Consider the following 20947-nt stretch of genomic DNA (forward strand, 5'->3'; position numbering starts at 1 on the left):
CTACCTAAGCAAATAAATTATTAACAAAATCTTGATTGATTAAAAATGTATTTTTAGGTAAATAAAAAAATAATATAATGTTAAGCAACAACAACAAAAAATCTTGATGAGAAATTGTAATGAAGAAAATTCATGGATAACAGGGAGGATCTATCCTTTGGGGCAGCCGGGCAGTGGTGATGCACAGCTTTAATCCCAGCACTCAGGAGGAAGAGGCAGGTGAATCTCTGTAAGTTGAGGGCCATCCTGGTCTACAAGAGTTGGTTCCAGGACAGGCTCGAAAACTACAGAGAAACCCTGTCTCAGAAAACCAGAAGAAGAAAAAGAGAACCTTTTGGGGCCTTTTCAAAATTAATGTGTTAGTTATTACTGTGTTTAATAATTATTTCAAAATAATTTAATGTGTTAAGGAATATATTTGTAATGGGTATCTTCAAATAATAGATATTTTCATTTTTTAAGTTTTTTGGTTTTTGTTGTTTTGCTGTTGTTTCAAGACAGGGTTTCTCTGTGTTTACCTGGCTGTCCTGGAACTCACTCTGTAGACCACTGACAATGAACTCACAGAAATCCACTTATCTCTGCCTTTCAAGTGCTGAGATTAAAGGCATACACCACTACCACCTGGCCATTTTCTATCTTTGGAGCCCAAAGAATGTTTCATTTTTATCTTTACTGAAGAGAGGTTATAGAACCTTAATATCTACCATTAGCTCATATAAACCGAGCATGGCAAACACTGACTACATTGTATGTGTGTTTTGTTTGACGGTTAGAGACAGGATCTCACTGCATCCCATGTGGGCCTCTCTCCCCAACCTTCTCTTTTTGCCTCCCTATTGCCGTGATTTTAAGCATTTGCCACTAGGCCAGACATGTATGCTTGAGTTTCTTAAGTTTCATTGTAACAATGCTATATTCGATTACATACTGTCTCTCTACTCATCTGCAGTAGTAGGGTATGATAAACCACTGGCTTGCAGGGTGTGAAACACTTAACTTCCTGGCTCTAAAGTGGGGTTTGGAAAAGAGTTTTGTCAAAACACAAAGGTAATCTTTCTGATAGAAGTCTCAGTTTGTCTTTGTTATGTTTTGAGACAAGGTCTCGCTCACTATGTAGACCAGGCTGGCCTGGAACTCATGGAGATCCACCTACCTCCGCCTTCCTACTACTGGGACTAAAAGTGTGTGCTCCCCATGTTTGGCTGCATGTGTGTCTGTGTGTATGCACGCACATGTGTACATACATATTTTTATTAGTTTTTTTTAAAAGAAATTTGACATCTTTTGTCAAACTAGTTTATGACATGTTGAAATTGTATTTTATACAATCTTATCAGTGAGCTAATTAAATGTGTCATTTATTTCATAGGAGGATGAAAAATTTTTGACAGATTTGTTTGCACAACTAACAGATGAAGCAACAGATGAGGAAAAAAGACAAGAATTGGTAAGAAATCAAATAATAAAAGGGCAGAGAAGTAAAACATTTACACTCACTTAATACTTTTCTAATTTGAGATTAGCCTTTTAATGCTTGTCTTCTTTCCTGATTTCAGGTTAACTTTTTAAAAGAATTTTGTGCATTTTCTCAAACGCTACAACCCCAAAACAGAGATGCTTTTTTCAAGACTTTGTCAAACATGGGCATATTACCAGCTTTAGAAGTCATCCTTGTAAGTTTGTTTCTCTTAATTCTCAACTACCCATGTGAGCCTATATCAAAAATTGGATGTGATGTTGTACAATTTTATCGTTTGAAATCAAATCATTTTTCCCTGTCCTCCCTTTCCAGGCAGCCACTTGCACATCCCCCCCCCCTCTCTCTCTCACAGCCTCTTTTTCTTTATTACATATATACGTAAATACAGCAGACTTTTATGTAGCATATTTGTGTGTGACCAATATTGAATACTAGTTGTGTATAACATACAGTTAATAAAGAAGTGATACGAGTCCAGTATTGGAGTCCTCATGTTTAGTTAACAAACTGCTTGGTTAAAATAATTTATGCAGCCATTCAGTGATGGCACATGCCTCTAATCCCAGGCAGAGGCAGAGAAATTTCTATGAATTTGAGACTAACCATAAAGAATCCCAGGCCATTGAGAGCTGTGTTAGACCTTGTCATACATGCATACATACAGTAATTTATCACATCTTTAATAATTAATTTAATAATTAGCTTTTCAGCCTATCAAATGTAATGTTAAAATAACTGAGCAGTGATTCTTGCCTTTAATCCAAGCATTCCTGACTTCTTTTTCTTTTATTGTTTTTTTAATTTAAAAAATGTCACCCAGGGCTAATCAGAGAAAACCCGGCTGGGCGTTGATGGCTCATGCCTTTAATCCCAGCACTTATGAAGCAGAGGCAGGCAGATAGATCTCTGAGTTCGAGGCCAGCTTGGTCTATAAGAGCTAGCTCCAGATCATATAGGATTATATATTACACAGAGAAACCCTGTCTTGAAAAAAAAGAAAAAAAAAGAAGAAGAAAAGAAAAAGGAAAGAATTCCCATCTTTAAAATCATACATGAATACGTGAATAGATAATATTAGCATGTTGACATAATTATGGTATTAATAATGTGTTACTATCCCATAATAATTTTTATTTTATATATGTTTATTAATCCCAGCACTAGAGAGGCAAAGGGAGGTGGATGGATCTCTGAGTTCAAGGCCAGCCTTTCTACAGAGTGAGTTCCAGGTCAGCCAGAGCTATTACACAGAGAATTCTCTCTCTCTCTCTCTCTCTCTCTCTCTCTCTCTCTCTCTCTCTCTCTCTCTCTCTCTCTCTCTCTCTCTCTCTCTCTCTCTCTCTGGCTTTACATGGGGTCTTGGGATTTAAACTTGGGTTTTTAGACTTTCTTTGCAGGTGCTCTGTCCATTGAGCAATCTACCTATCCCTAATCCTGTTTATAATCCCTTCCCACTCTTGCTGAATGCTGAATCCCCCCTTCTAAATCATACCTATTTTTCTTTTTTTCTTTTTTCCAAAACAGGGTTTCTCTGTGTAGCTCTGGCTGTCTTGGAACTAACTTTCTGTAGATCAGGTTAGCCTCAAACTCAGATCCGCCTCGCCTGCCTCTGCCTCCAGAGTGCTGGAATTAAAGGCGTGCTCCACCACTGACTGACCTGCTGTCATTCCTATCTTGCTTTCATGTCTCCCTTCCTTTCTTTCTAATTAGGATTGCTTATATAGGTCAGTGTGGATAAGGAGTTGTACCAGAAAAATAGCTCTCCCCAGCAGCTATTTAAATGTTTCTTTCATGTTGCAGTACTTTGTGACAATTTCTTTTGTCAGGGTTTAGGTAGCTTCATTGATATAAAGTTTCATTTTATTTTATTTTTTTGTTTTTGTTTTGTTTTGTTTTTTCGAGACAGGGTTTCCCTGTAGTTTCTAGAGTCTGTCCTGGAACTAGCTCTTGTAGACCAGGCTGGCCTCGAACTCAGAGATTCGCCTGTCTCTGCCTCCCCAGTGCTGGGATTAAAGGCGTGCGCCACCACCGCCCGGCTAAAGTTTCATATTTTTACAATTGTGAGAGAATGGTACTTTTCCTTTGCAGGGCATGGATGATACACAGGTGCGAAGTGCTGCTACTGATATATTCTCATACTTGGTTGAATATAATCCATCCATGGTACGAGAGTTTGTCATGCAGGAGGCACAACAGAATGATGATGTAAGTAAGAAGTTAACAGAGCAAAAAATAACCAGCAAGGTAAATATTATTTACACTAATAGTAAGTATTTATGCATAGGAGGCTATAGCTGGGGTTATATATTTTTAAGATTTAAACTACTCTTTGGGGAGTGTAGCCATAGTGTCAAATGGCTCGTTCTTTCCCTTAATTTACTCCTGCCTTAATTTATAAATTTATTGTATTTGACCTCAACTTTTTAAATTATGAAGCTGAGTTGGCTATATTGTCTTATTTAAACCCTTAAATCAATTGAATATTCTGTATGTGGAACTGTGAGTAATTTTCATTGGAAAGCACACTACTTGGGGTGGATTCTCAGAATCAAGACTAAAGAAGTAAAATAAAATACATCTCCCTGAAATGTATTAGGGAAGTGTTTCTTTTTAGCAATAAAAACAAGTTATTGTCTTGTATACTCATAAGCTGTGGTAGTATTTATTTTGTGGTACATAATGTATGTCAAAGCTCTGGATGTTTGTGCTATTCTACTTCATTTATTAAACCAATGGTTCTGTTTTTTTCTCCTTCCAAATTTTTGGAAGCCATTTTTTACTTAAGAATAGATTAAGCTATCTTGAATTCCATGAGAAGAAATTTATGTCTCCTTTGGGGGAGGGGAGTTTGCAGTATTTCTTAGAAAATCAACCACAGCTTTTGTTACTTTTAAAAAAACCTACCCCATCAGTATGAAGTTGAATGCCTAGTAATGTCTATATTTGTGGTTTGTTTTTGAAATTACAGTGCTAGACTACATGCAAAAATGTACCATGAATTATTGAATCATAATCACATTTTTCTTTTATGAAATAGTCCTATCTTGAGAACGAGAGTATCTTGAGTAATTAGAACTAAAAGCTGTTCTTATAGGCCCTGTAACCACTGGGTGAGCAGACATGCCTGTGCATCTTCACACTCCATAAACATGCATTAGGCTTCTGGATTTCACTTGCCAATCATTTCCATATAGTGTCTGCATTTTCTTTGTCCTTGTTTGTCTTAACCACTGCATACATAGGCAAGTGGGAGGAACTTGCTCACTGTATCCCTCAGTTTTTATTTATCCTCTGAACCAAGAACACCCACCTTAAAAGGTCCTTTGAAAAAATCAGCATTTGATTTTCTTTGACATTAGGAATCCACATAATATACCTACTGTTCTGTATACTCCAGTCTCACTTTACTCAATTTATTATGTCCACAAATGGAAAATTGCTACCATTTCAAAAAAATAATAATAAAAAACAAACTAAAACTAAAAGTAAATGCAGTGAAGGCAAATCAGTTTTATAAATTCTAAGTATTCTTTTTTTGTTTTGTTTTGTTTTTTTTTTTTTTTTTTGGTTTTTCGAGACAGGGTTTCTCTGCAGCTTTAGAGAGTATTCTTATTTTGAAGCCATAAATGTAAAGTCCGTGAGCTTTCTGCAGATGTTAAATGAATTATTAGAGAAGCAAAACATGCTTTAACACCAAACCTGACCTTTGTGATTTTTTTTTTCCCCTTTAATCAGACAAATTTAAAGATAATAGAAAAGGCCAGAGAGGTAGTAGCACATGCCTATAATCTCAGCACTTGGGGAGGCAGAGATGGGCAGATCTCTGAGTTGGGGGTTGGGCAGCTTATGAGTTCCAGGGCAGCCAAAGCTGCATAGTAAGATCCTGTCTCAAAAAAGAAAAACGAAATAATAGGAAAATGAACTTTGGGGAGGGGTATATTGAATATCTGTATCATTCGTTAGAAGAAAGAAACACTTCATCTACCCTGTTAGATTGATCAGTCATTCTATGTTGTTTAAAGTTAACAAGACAGCTAGAGTTAGCTGTAATGCTATTTGTCTTAGTAATCTGTATTATGTGTATTTTTATCACCAGGATATTTTGCTCATCAACCTCATTATAGAACATATGATTTGTGATACAGATCCTGAGCTTGGAGGAGCAGTCCAACTTATGGGCCTGCTTCGAACTTTAGTTGACCCAGAGAACATGCTAGCCACTGCCAATGTAAGCCATAGCTGTTTTTTCTTTTATAACAGTATGTTTTCTATTGCTGGTAGGAACCAATACAGTTAAAGTTCATCAAAGTATGTTTGATTCCTTAGAAAACAGAAAAGACTGAATTTCTGGGTTTCTTCTACAAGCACTGTATGCATGTTCTCACTGCTCCCTTACTAGCAAATACAACAGAAGACAAGCCTAGTAAAGGTAAGATAACACAGGTTCGTAGCTTTTTTGAATTGTCAAACTCAAAACCTGGTGTTGATTACAGTCTAGATTTAAGACATGGGGGCTAGAGAAATAATTCAGCGGTTAAGAGCACTGGCTGCTCTTCCAGAGGACCCACTGTGGCTAAAAACAGTCTGCAACTCCAGTCCCTTAGCATTAACACCATCTTCTGGCCTTCATGGGCACTGCATATGCATGGTGCATAGAAATATATCTAGGCAAAAAATAATGTTCCTAAAATAAAAAGTCTATAGGAAGGGACAGAAGCAGGAGCAGCAGAATATACCCTAAAACAGAAGTGACAATTTTTAATAGATTGAGATTTAATCATGTATTTTCAAGAGTTTCTTTTTAAGGTGAAATTTGTTTAAAAGCATTATGATCACAGTTAAAAAATATGCCAAAGAAAGTAGTTATTTTCATATTGGGTTTTTGTTTGTGTGTTTGTTTGAGAGATCTTGCTATGGGATCCATTCTGGCCTCAAACATCTTCCTGTTTTAGCCTCCCCAATATGTGTGCCATGGTACGCGGCAAACTATTTCAATTTATTCCTTAGGACTTGCACTTAAGTGTATGTATTTAAGGGATAGTTTTAGAGTCATTATTGGGAATTTGCCATTGATGCTCTATTTAGGAATCCATACATTATTTTCCCTTATAAATTCACAATTTAGTATGTTTAATTTAAAGCATACTCTATTAATAGTGTTATTCATGGCATTAATAGAAACTGTAATAGTGTTGATGTACTGTCGTGAAAAATGTTTATTCTTTTTTTTTTTCTTCTTGAGACAGAGTTTCTTTACATAGCCCTGGCTGTTTTAGAACTCATCTGTGTAGACCAGGTTGGCCTTGAACATACAGACATCCACAGGCCTCTGCCTCCCAAATGGTAGTATTAAAGGTGTGTTTCTGTGTCCAACAAGTTAGGTAAAGTCTTGTGCAACCCTTGAAGTCAAATTTTGAAATGTTATTTTTCTTCTTTCTGTATTTGTATTTCGTAAAATTTGAAGTCTGTTTCCAAATTCACACCTTCAAGCCACCTAGCATTGACTAAGAACTTGTAGAAAGAATTATGCCATAATCTTATGGGGTCTACATGATAAGAAGGAAAAAATAAGATACTTGGAGAGACTTCTTGGCTTTAAAGAGTAAAGATTTATCAGTAAATACAGTATTATAAGCATACTGTGTGTTGTGAAGAAAACACAGCACAATGAAATAAATGGAAGAAGATACAGTAAAATTACACTAAAGAAGAAAGGGTGTGTAATGTGGCTTATACTGCTTATTGTCTGTTCAGTATACATATGACCATGTTTTGCTTATTCTAGATGATTTTCAAACTGCACAGTTACTGGCACTTGTATTGGAATTGCTAACATTTTGTGTGGAGCACCATACCTACCACATAAAGAACTATATTATCAACAAGGACATCCTTCGCAGAGTGCTAGTTCTTATGGCCTCCAAGCATGCTTTCTTAGCATTATGTAAGTGCTTCTTAAAGAATTATTATCTTTCTGTATTATCCTGTTTGTAGCTTTAAAGCTCATTGCTAAGAACATCACTGACTTCAGGGTTGAGTCCTCAGGGGACCTAGCATCTTAGTACAAGCTCTGTGCCCTGTGACGTAGTTTGGCAGGTATTCATACAAAGTAGAATGACTAGAAGGTATCTGCCAATACAAGTGGTAAGTAACTACAGTTTCACTGATACTACAGTTGCCTATCTTTTGTATAACTTAAAAGATGATTTTAAAGAGTGGTTTAATAAAAAAAAAAAAAAACCAAATAATACTACAGAGACCATATATGTCCCACATAGCCTGAAATATGTACATGTGAACCTTTATGGAGAAAGTTAGTAAACTATTTTATAGCTATAGATAGTTTTGTTTTGTTTGTGTACATATGTGTGTGTTTTGTTTTTATTATTTTATCTTTTATCAGTAGTCTTTCTGCAGCACAAATTGTCTTTACGCTCACCGCAGTCCTCATGCCTCAACTACCTGAGTCCTGAGGTTACAGGTGCAAACTACCATCCCTAGCTTTACACGTAGTAGTTTGTGTGTGTGTGTGTGTGTGTGTGTGTTGCTAAGGGATTGAGCACAATACCTTGACCACTATACTACACCCCTAGCCCAAAAAGCAATAGAAAAAAAATTTAACAGGATTTTCTTTCTTTCTTTCTTTTTTTCTTTCTTTTTTTCTTTCTTTCTTTCTTTCTCTCTCTCTCTTCTAGATTAGTCTTAGCTATAATTTTTTTTTGTTTTAAGCTGACATTCACGTTGTTGAGACCTCAGTCTATTATAGTAAAACATAGTTTTGAAATAGAAATAGTTTATTTTATTCCTTGGCCATGGTGGTGTACACCATCAATCTTAACACTAGGGAGGCAGGGGCAGGAGGATATCTGTGAGTTTGAGACCAGCCTAGTCTACAAAGCATTTCCAGGACTGCCAGAGCTTTTACGGAAAAACGCAGAAAACCGAAAACCTGTCTTGAACAACCAAAAAAAAAAAAAAAGTTATTGAACTGGAGAGATGGCTCAGTGATTAAGAGCACTCACTGGCTGCTTTTAACCCAAGCCAAGAGGTCCTAAGTTCAATTCCCAGCACCTATCTGTTATGAGATCTGATGCCCCTTCTGGTGTGCAGGCATACACGCAGACACATGAAATACATAAATATTTCAAAAGAAAGAAATTGGTTAATCCATAGTGCTATGGTCACGCTGTAGCCAGACTTCTTAGGTAATGAGTTTGCATGTCTAAACTGATTATTGGTCAGTTTGACTGACCAAGTTTAGAGATAGTGGAGGCTGAGATAATGCCAAGTAACTTGCCAGTTGACTTTTAAAGGTAAGTCGGATTTTGTTGTACTATTTTAAGGCTTCGTGTTTTAAGTTTGCACTTGTCATGTTCCTTTACTTGACACATATGTGATAAATTCATGTGTTTGGAATATATCTTTTTACATCCTGAAGAGACTAATGGGTTCATTTACTTTCCACTGGACACTGAGAATACTAAATGTTACTTTAGTCATAACTTCTGTATTATTGATGAGACTAAGGATGTTAGCTCAGTACTTAACAAAGAGTGGCTTTAGGGGGCTAGAAAGATGACTCAGTGGTTAAGAACACTGTGTGGTCTTCCAGAGGACCTGAGTTTGATTGCTAGCACCCACGTGGCATTACTGTCTTTCTCCAGGCTCAGAGCCATCTGATGCCCTCTTCTGATGCCCTGATACCCACAGGTATCAGGCACACATGGTAGATAGGCATACATGCAGACAGAACACAATAGACTAAAAACATTTCTCCATATATTTATTGTAGGAGAGGTGATAGTACCAAGGCCATGTTCTTAGTCACCATAAAAAGTCTTGTCTATATATGTAAGGAAAGGAAATTTGGAAATGAAACAGAAAGGAAAAACTGAATACATAGATTTAAGTTTAAATAGTTGTATTTCAACAAAGAATATCGCTGGATACAGTGACTCTGGTACTCCAAAGGCAGCCCAATGTCTTATGAATTCAAGGCTAGCCATTGCTACAGAAAGAGACCCTGTCTCCAAGAATTAAAAATAAAAGAAAAAAAAAGATTAAACACAAACTACTATTATATTTCATTGAATCTGAGATGCACATCTTGATTTTATTTATCATCTCAAACTAAGGTAAGTCTTAAAGTTGATGGCATGGTGTTTATAATTTGTAGTTTTGTTTTCATTGTTTTATTAGGGGAGTGTAATATGAAAATAAAAATCTAAGAACTGTACTTAGAGAAACAGTATAATATCAACTTATGTTAAGTGAATCATATCAAGAAGTTTTCACAGAGGTATTAATTTGAATTGTCTTGTTCGCATTCATTGAATGTGCAGTTAAGATGTTAAGTATAGGACAATGGTATGTTTTGCTATAGGTGGGAAACGAGTCCAGGTGGAAAGTGTCAGGATATGGAAGCTAAAAGAAAAGTCCTTTTCTTTAATTTAGGCATTCCCAGTATCTTCTTTGCTTGTAATACTCTAAAAACAAATTTACTATAACCCAGTAAGAATTATGTAGAAAATTATTTTACAAGATGAAGATCATATTGGAAACTGCTATTCTATCTTAGGTATATTCTGTACATGTTTTAACTGGAACAAGTTACTTTGAAACCTAACTCTTTACAGTGGGCCTCTATTCCCATACTTTAGATCAGAACATCTCAGACAATAGCAGTTAATAAGGACTGGCTTTAAGCTGGGTAGTGGTGGTGCACACCTTTAAGCACAGCACTCAGGAGGCAGAGGTGGGCAGATTTCTGAGAAAAGTATACATTGAAGTAAGAAGTTAGGTATGTGCCAGGTAGTGGTGGTGCATACCTTTAAGCACAGCACCTCAGAGGCAGAGACAGGCAGATCTCTGAGTTTGAGGCCAGAGTGAGTTATTTCCAGGACAGGCTCCAAGTCATAGGAAAACTGTCGGGAGTGGGGGATGCTATTTGAGAGAGAATTTGCACATTAAATATACTGTGTAAGGAGAAAAGACAATAGTTAAATGTGGTTTGGGGATTTAGGAAGACACCAGATCTCATTATAGATGACTGTGAGCCACCATGTGGTTTCTGGGAATTGAACTCAGGACGTCTAGGAGAGCAGCAGCCAATGTTCTTAACCTTTGAGCCATCTCTCCAGCCCCCGGAGTTTTATGTTTTTGGTTTTTTTTTGTTTGTTTGTTTGTTTTGTTTCTGTTTTGAGACAGGGTTTCTCTGTAGCTTTGGAGCCTGTCCTGGAACTAGCTCTTGTAGACTAAGCTGGCCTCAAACTCACAGAGATCCGCCTGCCTCTGCCTCCCAAATGCTGGGATTAAAGGCGTGCGCCACCACTGCCCAGCCTGGAGTTTTGTTTTGTTTTAATTAGTATTTGTCATTTTTAAATAAGCAAGTCTTTAGATAAGGCCTACACTCCTTTCTAAAATGAGTACAAGATAGATAACAAGTTCTATTACTCTATTGACTGCCTTTTTAAGACTTTGGGTACTTTTATGTTGACTAGGTAGTGTTGTTAAGAAGTATTGCATTCAGGCTGGGGAGATGGATTGGTGGGTAGAGGCGGCTTGCTGCTAAGTTTGATCCCTTGGTAGGAGAGGACCAACTTCTAAAAGCTGTCATTTGACCTCCACATGTGAGCCATCACACATATATTCCCTCTCCCACACATACCAAATGGAGAACAGAAACAGAACTCCATAAAAAGAATGTTTTCTTTTAAAGCTTTATTGTAGGGTCAGAGGTAGAGTGTTTATCTGGCATGCTAGCATAGAAAGACCCTTGGCTTCAATCCCTAGGATCAATAGGAAGGAGGGGCAAATAGAGCTTTGCTACAAAGCTTCTATTATTACTTTCACATGTGGTGATGAGTTTCAAACTTACTCCATGAAATTTTGTATCATGTACTACAAAAAAGTGTCATCAGAACTGAACACAAGGGATTCCTGGCCTGTTCTAATGAAGATTAGCAGTGTTGTGAGTGGAACCAGAGTGCACATTATGTTGAAAATGCTGTGGTTATGCCAATTGTGCATAACTGGGAGCTTTCTCTACTCCTTTTTGAATGACTGAACTTTAGAATTAACTGGTAAAATATGGAAAACAGCCAGGTGATGGTGGCACACACCTCTAATCCCATCACTCGGGAGGCGGAGACAGGTGGATCTCTGTGCGTATGAAGCCAGCCTGGTCTATAACGCCAGTTCTAGAACAGGCTCCCAAAGCTACAGAGAAACCCTATCTCGAAAAACAGACAAAGGAAGAGAGTATCTTGCTATTTAGTAGCAAAAAATAGTAATATTTGGATATTTTTGATGCAGGGCTGCTTGGGGGGGGTGATTTGAAACAAATAATTATTGATGTACATCAGGGCAAATCTTGGCCTCACTGAATTCTGGGAAGGTAGGAGATTATTTTCCCATACCTAGGAATTGCATGTATAATAGTATCGTGGTTAATGTGATGTTTTGATAGGACACAAGTCTCCACAAAGCCTGTAGAGTTAGATTACCAAACCTTAGAATAATAAGTTTATGCTTTTGAACGTTTAAAATTTACTAGCATGAGCTTTTTGAGTGTTGATTTTTATCTGAACAAGTGGAACTGTCTCACTTAAGTTCTTTTGCCAGCTACCCAAATCAAGAGAAATCACTGTTTTAGAAATAAGCCCTTGTCAGGCCTTCACTCACCACACTGAACAATGCCTCTTAGTGTTTAAAATGTCTTCACCATACTTAAGTTTTTAAATTTTTTCAGTAGATTAAAAATAAAACGCAGTTATTACTCTTTAAACTATTTTGAAACTCCCTGCCCAGAGTGTTTCTTTATGAAGATACACTCTTAAATAAGTTGGATTGTTAGGGCAGTTTCTAACCAACTGTACCTAATTGGGCATTCACTTGTGGACCTCTTTGTGCCAACTAAAGAAAAATTGAGCTGCTTTACTCCTCTGCCTTCCCACCCAGAAACCGTGTCAGCATGGTTGCCTGGCTACCTGCTCATGAAGGACTTGATTAATAACAAATTGGCAATTTAACGAGCCACTTCCATGATCTCCAAAGAAACCAAAATACAAACACAATATTTAATCTTGCCAACCGAAGACGATGTGACTGCGTGAAGTGAGTATGCTTTTTTGAACTGTTTACAGTAATTGGGGCATTAACTTACTGATAATTCCATAGGTTCAAGGGCTCTGCTGAAGTCTAGCTGTCTGAGTGTATTTGGATCTTGATGAATGGTGACTTAAGTAACTCCCCATACCTCAAGATGCAAATATATATCTGCTAATCTGTAAGTTAAAGCCTAATTTATTATTAAAAGGAAAACTAAGGGAAAATTCAAAAGCATACTCGCTGCAATGAGAGTAGAGGACCGAATTTTAAAACAACTAAATTTATATCTAAACCATGGGAAGGCAATTTAGGGGGCATGCGGATTTTTGTGATTTGTTGTCTTTTTTTTTTAACCACATCTACAAATAATCCAGTATAGATCCATGAAGTCTATAAAATACTAAGGGTCCAAAAATTTTAAGATCAAATTACAATACGGTGGATTGCCCTAAAAAAGACAGTGCTTTTTTTTTTTTCTAGGTGATTTTAAAATTCATTCAAGGGGTATGATTTTTTTTTAAAAAGTTGATTGTCCCCTTAGTAATATGATAATTTAGTCCTCATATTTTGGCTGATAGTGAGTGATATATTCCCAGAACTTTCTGGCTTTCAAAGACTTGTGTTCTATGATAACATACACTACCTTTGTTTGTGTGGGGGACGGGTAACAGACAGGGTCTCACATCGTAGCCCAGGATGTCCTAAATCTCAAATAGGTAGCCTCCACTGGCCTTGAACTCTAAGTAGTCCTCTTACCTCAGTCTCCCAAGTGTTGGGATTATAGGCATGAATCACACACCCTACCAACATATACTGTTGGAGAATGTCTTTTCTTACAACACTCTTAATATCCCTGTGCTCAGGTAAGAATGGAGAATACTGGTGTCTGTTAAGTTCTGATGTTTGTTTACTCTGAGATGTAGAACATTAAACAGTAATGCCTCTGTCTTTCAGGTGCCCTCCGATTTAAGAGAAAAATCATTGGATTAAAAGATGAATTTTATAACCGCTACATAATGAAAAGTTTTTTATTTGAACCTGTAGTCAAAGCGTTTCTCAACAATGGATCTCGTTACAATCTGATGAACTCCGCCATAATAGAAATGTTTGAATTTATTAGAGTGGTAGGTCCTGTCTTCTTATAGTAGGATTCGGGTTCTAATCTGAGAAACATGAGTATTCTGTCTTTTCTCTTGAGAATGTGGAGATTTGCTAGTCTAGAGAGATGGCTCAGAGGTTAAGAGTACTGGCTGCTCTTCCAGAGATACTAGGTTCAATTCCCAGCAACCACATGGTGGTTCACAGCTATCTATAATGAGATCTGGTGCCCTCTTCTGGCTTGTAGGCATATATGCGGGCACAACACTGTATGTATAATTTAAAAAAAAAAGAAGAAAAGAACCATGCTACCAAAAACTTAAAACTAATTCAATTCAGATCAATCTAAAAAAATGTGTGCAAAAGTATCTGGCATTTTTTAAGAGCTGAGATAAATATGCTGGGTGTGGTGACTCTATAATCCTAGTACTCAGACCCTGTCTCAAACCAAAGAAAGAATAATGATGAGATATACAGAACTTCAAATGTTTATCATTGTCATTCTAAAATATATCCTCTATGGGTAGTGTTGTATGTTACTGCGCAACTTCCACTGAAGTTGACTGTAGACTTTTTCTGTTTTTTAGTATGGTTTTGAGATTAGGGAGGGCCTTGCTCTACAGTTAAGGCTGACCTCAGTCTCATGACCATTCTCCTGCCTCAGGCCTTATAAGTGCTGGGATTGCAGCTGTGTGGCATTGTGTCCAGTTTTGGTGAGCCAGAATCACTAGAGTAGGGCTTGGACGTACACTTTGGGAACACCTATGAACAATTCCCAGATACACCAAAAGACTATTGAAGGAGCCAGTATAATATACTATTGTTTTCATTGTTTATTTTTTAAATTATATGGTAACTTTATGTAATTAAATTTTTGTGAATCTTAGGAGTTACCACAGTAATGCCTCATTTTATTTTGTTAAAGTGTTTTTTTATTTATTTCATTATAATTCTTTCCTGTAGGAAGATATAAAATCATTAACTGCCCATGTAATTGAAAATTATTGGAAAGCACTAGAAGATGTAGATTATGTGCAGACTTTTAAAGGATTAAAATTGAGGTTTGAACAACAAAGAGAAAGGCAAGACAACCCTAAACTTGATAGGTAAGTTACTACATGCTTGAATATGTTCTTCATTTGGCAGTAGATCGTGTGGTACTCATTTTCTTGGTTCTTGGCAGTATCTGAGTTGGCCATTGAAAGAATAGAAGACATGCACAGAAATGTTGAGGAGTGAAGGACTTTCCGTTGTCTTTTTCTTCAACATTTTTGTTTTATGCATACATGTGTCATCACACACATGTACACCATTATGAGGAGGTGGGAATTGTCTCTGGGCAACTTACAGGAGCTGATTCTCTTCTTCTATCATGTGGGTTATGGGGCTTAATACTTGGCAGAACACACTTTTACTCTGGCAACCCTGTACTAGTTTTGCTTGTTTCTGAAAGTGTAGTTGAATTATAGGAAGATTTTAGATACCAAAATAAACTGATAGAGCAGTGAGGTTTCATATGGTCAGAATATTATCTTAACTGTTTTTTTTAAGTATAGATTATTTAAAGTACCATCCATGTACCTTCCTCAATAACTGGATTCACACTTGTAGTATGGGTTGTTGGTGGGAGTGATATATAATATATATAATGGTTTGTCTGCATGTATATCTGTGTACCTACTTGGTGCATGCCTGATAGCCACTGCAGACAGAAGAGGGTGTTGGATCCCCTGGGACTGGAGATACAAATGGTTGTGAGCTGCTATTATATGCTGGGAATGAATACAGGTCCTAACTACTGTGCTACCTCTAGCCTTTGTAGTATGAATTATAATTACACAATAATTCCTTAACTCTCAAGCTTAGCAAGTATAATAATTGAGCTATAACAGTTATAAAATAGGAAATTTGATTCTACTAGATTTGATAGGGTCAGTGTTATAATTGTGTATTTGTTCTCATGTGGTTTGGTATTTGGTTTGGTGGTGTCAGGCATTAGGTCTAGTACCTCGTTTACATCAGTCCCTTATGACCTTCCATTTTCTCATAGCATGCGGTCCATCTTGAGGAATCATCGATATCGACGAGATGCCAGAACACTAGAAGATGAAGAAGAGATGTGGTTCAACACAGATGAAGATGACATGGAAGATGGAGAGGCTGTGGTGTCTCCATCTGACAAAACTAAGAATGATGATGATATCATGGATCCAATAAGTAAATTCATGGAAAGGAAGAAATGTATGTTGAAACAGTGGGCAAGGGAAAATCCAGGTCTTTTCTTTTCTTCTTGAGAAAATGATTAGTATCTACTCAGTATACAATGACAGTTCCAAAGACCTACAGGACATGGCTGAATTGATGACTGTATAAAGGCGTAGGCTGAGTTTTCCTAGTTTAAGGGAAATAGCTTGATGGAGGATACAAATATTAAATGTGATACCAAAGGTCATACTTCTGCATTGTAAAATTTGCTGCATTTCCAGGACAGCCACCAAAGCTACAGCGAAGCCTTGTCTCGAAAAACAAAACAACAACAACAAAAATGCTGCATAATCACAATTAATACTTGGCTAGGCTTCACTCATAGGTTGGAACAGAGTTGTTCCTATGCAAAAAAAAAAAATAAGCTAGTTAATGGTTTTTTAGTGTCACTTCGTTTGAAGGACTTAAGAAAAAAATGAATGACAACTATTTTACACTCTCCTTTTTAGTGAAAGAAAGTGAAGAAAAGGAGGTGCTTCTGAAAACTAATCTTTCTGGACGACAGAGCCCAAGTTTCAAACTCTCCCTGTCCAGTGGGACAAAGACTAACCTCAGCAGCCAGTCATCGGCAGCAAGCCTGCCTGGCTCTCCAGGGTCACCTGGATCCCCAGGCTCTCCAGGCTCTCCTGGATCCGTCCCTAAGAGTACATCTCAGACGGCAGCTATTACCACAAAGGTACACTTCTCACTCCCCACATGCCCCTCTCTACTGTGCTTTAGGGTTTCTCAGTGGTCAGTGTGTCTGGGTTTTAGCTCTGGTTCTCTTTTCTGTAGATAGCTAAATGCTGTGAACTAGGTGAGACTTCATTACAACCACTACCTGAACTCATATGTCCAATGCAAAATTTAGTCTGTCTTTGGTGTTTTTCACTGTGAACTGTAACTTTATTACCTTTCTCAATTAGAGCCCACGTGAAAACTTGGGAGGGGAAGCAAGAGTTTTTTTGTTTTGTTTTGTTTTGTTTTCTTTACTATAACTATCCATTATCACTAACATTTCATAAAAGGAATAAAATTTTGATATAAAAGATGTAGACGGCATCTCACTATTTGTCCCTTTTTTTTAGGCTGGCCTCGATCTCAATAGAGATCCACCTGCCTCTGTATCCTGAGTACTGGGATTAAAGGATTGTGCCACCATTGCCTGGTTCTTAGACAATATCTCTTCTTAAGAAAAACATTTATTTTGGTGGCATTTGCTACTTCAGCATGACTTCCCCAAACACAAATAAAACTAATAGCTATTAGAACAAACTAATTAAGACTGGCATAATGCCAGGCTAATTCATAGTACCATCCAATTTTTTTCCTTTTTTTTAAGATATTATTGTGCCAAGCAATGATGGTGCATGCTTTTAATCCTGGCACTTGGAAGGCAGAGACAGGCATGAGTTCAAGGCCAGCCTGGTCTGCAAAGCAAGTTACAGGACAGACAGAGAAACCCTGTCTCAAAAAAAAAAAAAAAAAAAAAAAGTGTGTGTGTGGATACATCACAGCATGTATGGGGAGTCAGAACACAATTTGCAGAAATCAGCTCTCCCACCATGTGTGGGACCCAGGGATCAGGGATCAAGCATAGGTCAGAAAGTCCCCTGTAGCACAATTAATAAAAACACAGGGAAAGAAATTGTGGTTCAACCTAAAGGTCAGAAAAGCAGAACAGCCAGCCACCGGCTCTACCTCAATCCGAAATAGCTATCATGTCTTAAGGAATCTCAGAATATGACTGTGTGTGAGGACTGTCTCCTCTTGTCTTATATTCCTTTCTAGGGTTGAGATTAAAGGCCTGCACCACTGCCACCCAATTTCTATAGCAAACTAGTGTAGCTACTGGGATTAGCGGTGTGTGTTACCTCTTGGTCTGTAAGACTGACCAGTAGGACTGTTTTACTATCTGATCTTCAGGCAAGCTTTATTTATTAAAAAACAAATGAAATATCACTACAGTCCCCTTAACTTGTTGTGCCATCTCACTGTTCTCGTCTCATCTGACACTGGCAGGAGATCCCTCAGGGCTAAGGGCAAGTTGGTCAACAATGTTGAAATGAAGCATGGGCTCAGAGCAAAACACTATGAATTTTAATAGGTATTCAAGTTGTATGGTAGTAGCTTATGGTGGAAAAGCAGGCTAAAAAGAAAATCCAGAAGAGAGAAGGACAGAGAGATAGTAGAACTATTTTCCTATTTGCCTTCATTTTGAGTGATCTGTCTTGTGCATTTTGGTACCATTTTATACTATATTTTGAAGTAAATTTGAGCCAGACATTGTGGTGCAGGCTGATAATCCTAGCTACTTTGGAAACTGAGAAAGGAAAATTGCTAGTTCAGAGGCTGCCTGAGCAACTTAAGTGATACCCTGGCTCAAAAAATAAAAATGAAGGCTGGGTAGGTAGTAGTAGTAGAACCCTTGGTTTGAGACATTTGAAGCCCTAGATTCAATACCCAGCATCACTTTTAAAAAATGAAATTTTATAGTCGGGCCATTTTTCTGTAGTAGTTGTTTCTTGGGTGCTTTTCTAGTAGTGTATATTTTTGTTGCTGTATATATTTTGTTGCTGTATATATAGTGTATATATTTTGAGCTTAAAACAACCTTCCAAAAAATATGAACATTTAAAAAACATAAAAATAATTAAGGAGCTTCAACATCCTGCCATTAGACTTACACTTTTTCTGTGCTTAACACAGGTATTTTCAAATGCAGTATGTTTTTGTTCTGTTTTTTTTTTTTTTTTTTTTTTTCCCTTTAAATAACCCTTATTTCTGAACAGGGAGGACTCGTGGGTCTGGTAGATTATCCCGATGATGATGAAGATGATGATGAGGATGAAGACAAAGAAGACACGCTACCGTTGTCAAAGAAAGCAAAATTTGAGTCCTAATAATCGCAACTGCCTGTGATCAGTACCTGTTGACAAAACTGGTTCTTACCCCTCCCCCCCACAACATCCACATCAAGTGCAGTGGTCTCTTGTGAGTGACTGATACAAAGCAGCAGCACACTGGACTTCTGCTCATCAAGTGCCAATTCAATGGAGCAGGAGGAGGGGGATGCTGTACAGTTAGGGGAAGACATAAGCCTGTGAGCTCTCCAGCTTGGACCACACATTGCCCTTTTCTCAGGGAAGGAAATGGAAATAAAAAGCCAACAGGGCAGGGGTTTTGTCAGTGGAACTCTGGATTGACTGGTCGGTTGCTACAATCAAAACTTGCTTTCTTGGACCATGTTTGAGACTTAGAAGAATGGGTCTTTCTGCCATAGTTCCTCACTAGTAAAGAATGCCAGCAGTTTCTTTGTATAAAGAGACCTGCCTTTAAAATCGTACATTCTGAACATTTTAGTCAAGCTACAACAGGTTTGGAAAACCTCTGTGGGGGAGGGGCAAAATAAAGTATCCTCTTTTTTTTAATCTGTTCCCTTTGCCCTTCAAACTGCAGATTTTTTTTTTTTTTTAAAGGTGGGGATTTGTCCCTACTTGATTAAAGATTGAGTGGAATTCTAGATGTGGTCATTTGTGTCATACTTTTTCTTTTTGTTTCAGTTTGTTTTGTTTTTCTCCCCCTGAGTGTATGATTAGTTGTTGAATATATATATTTGGGACCATTAAAACATTTTTGATGTAATATAGCCTAACGTGCTGGCACCTGCTTTACATGTGTAATTTGTGTTCTACATCACAGTTCTTAATTTGTTTAGAGTTTTATGAAAGATGGTATAGTTTTTATTGACAAAAGCAAAGTAATCTTACAACTATGTGCATAAAAAAGCAATACTATTTTGTGACTAAATATTTTATATTAAAATTTGCATCAGCAGCTGTCTTGAGATTTCAGGGAAATAGAGTGGAATTTAAAACTTCGACAGTTTTGTTAAACCTAGAAACATGAAATTAGTATTCCAAAGAGATTCAGAAATTTCGTATCTTGGAGAAATGACGGTACATTAAATCAAAATTGAGGATGGATGATTTAAAAGTAATACTTGACTTTTGAATAATAAAAAGAAAAGTGAAGAGTAAGAGAAATTGTATTAATTGTATGTTTCTTTTCTTTCTTTCGTTTTTTAACATATGCCCTTTGGAATACCAGTTTAAGCTGTAAGTGGTAATAAACACCTAATGACCATTAGATGACACCTGATAAAACAGCATTTTGGGGTCTGGGGATGTTGTTTAGTGGTAGAGTGGGTTGGGGCAGTTTCCATTTTTAGCTCCATTACCACCCAAAAAAATATATTCTTGAATAGGGTCTTTATTGTTAGACATACTAAGATGATTTCAAGGAAATTAAAATGTCCAAGAAATCTCACTTTTTTAAGGTGGAAAATGAAACTTTATAGTTGTGAATGAGTAAAACTTCATACCCAGGAGAAGACACAGTTGTGGATATACTTTGAGTACCCAACCAAGCACTTGGTGCTTCTGTCTTTGCTGCTTATTCCTCAGTAACAACAGGAACTTTAGAGTATGCTGGACGTGGTAGTGAGTATAATCCCAGCACTTGGGAAGCTGGGGCAGACGAATCTTTGAGTTTGAGGCAACACTGTATCAAAAAAAAAAAAAAAAAAAGAATAGAAGAAGAAACTTTAAAGTATAATAAACTACAAAAGATAAATCCATTTCACTATAAATCTGCTTTTTAAAAAAGATTTGTATTTTATCCAGATGGTTGTGGCACGCTCCTTTAATCCCAACACTCAGGAAGGAGAGGGAGTTGGATCTCTGAGTTCTAGGCCACCCTGGTCTACAGAGTGAGACAAGACAATCAGGGCTGTTTTACAAAGAAACTGTCTCAAAAAAACAAAGATTTATATTTATGTTGATGAGTGTTGCCTTATGTATGTATATGTACCACATGTCCACAGTGCCTGGGAAGGGCAGAAGTTGGATCATCTGGAACTGGAGTTACGGATGGTTGTGAGCCCAGCAAGTGGATAATCGGAACCAAATCCTGGTCATCTGTAAAAGCAAAAATTGAGTGTAACCTCTAAGC

General features: G+C 37.3%; 1 protein-coding gene across 2 annotated transcripts in view; it reads left to right on the forward strand.

Moving 5' to 3' along the window:
• Positions 1–19974, forward strand: part of Ppp4r3a (protein phosphatase 4 regulatory subunit 3A) — a 45574-nt gene extending 25600 nt beyond the window's left edge. The window contains exons 5-15 of one of the 2 annotated variants that reach the window (XM_038335914.2): positions 1373–1450; positions 1560–1676; positions 3572–3727; positions 5580–5711; positions 5810–5912; positions 7269–7427; positions 13547–13716; positions 14654–14796; positions 15741–15931; positions 16405–16631; positions 18727–19974. In XM_038335914.2, the coding sequence (XP_038191842.1) occupies positions 1373–1450; positions 1560–1676; positions 3572–3727; positions 5580–5711; positions 5810–5912; positions 7269–7427; positions 13547–13716; positions 14654–14796; positions 15741–15931; positions 16405–16631; positions 18727–18837 (1587 nt within the window). In that variant the 3' untranslated portion in view covers positions 18838–19974. The remainder of the gene's footprint in view (positions 1–1372; positions 1451–1559; positions 1677–3571; positions 3728–5579; positions 5712–5809; positions 5913–7268; positions 7428–13546; positions 13717–14653; positions 14797–15740; positions 15932–16404; positions 16632–18726) is intronic. The other variant, XM_038335915.2, reaches the window with a different exon arrangement.
• The last annotated feature ends 973 nt before the right edge of the window (positions 19975–20947 follow it).

This window comes from Arvicola amphibius, chromosome 7, assembly GCF_903992535.2.
Source record: "Arvicola amphibius chromosome 7, mArvAmp1.2, whole genome shotgun sequence".
NCBI classification, from domain to species: domain Eukaryota; kingdom Metazoa; phylum Chordata; class Mammalia; order Rodentia; family Cricetidae; genus Arvicola; species Arvicola amphibius.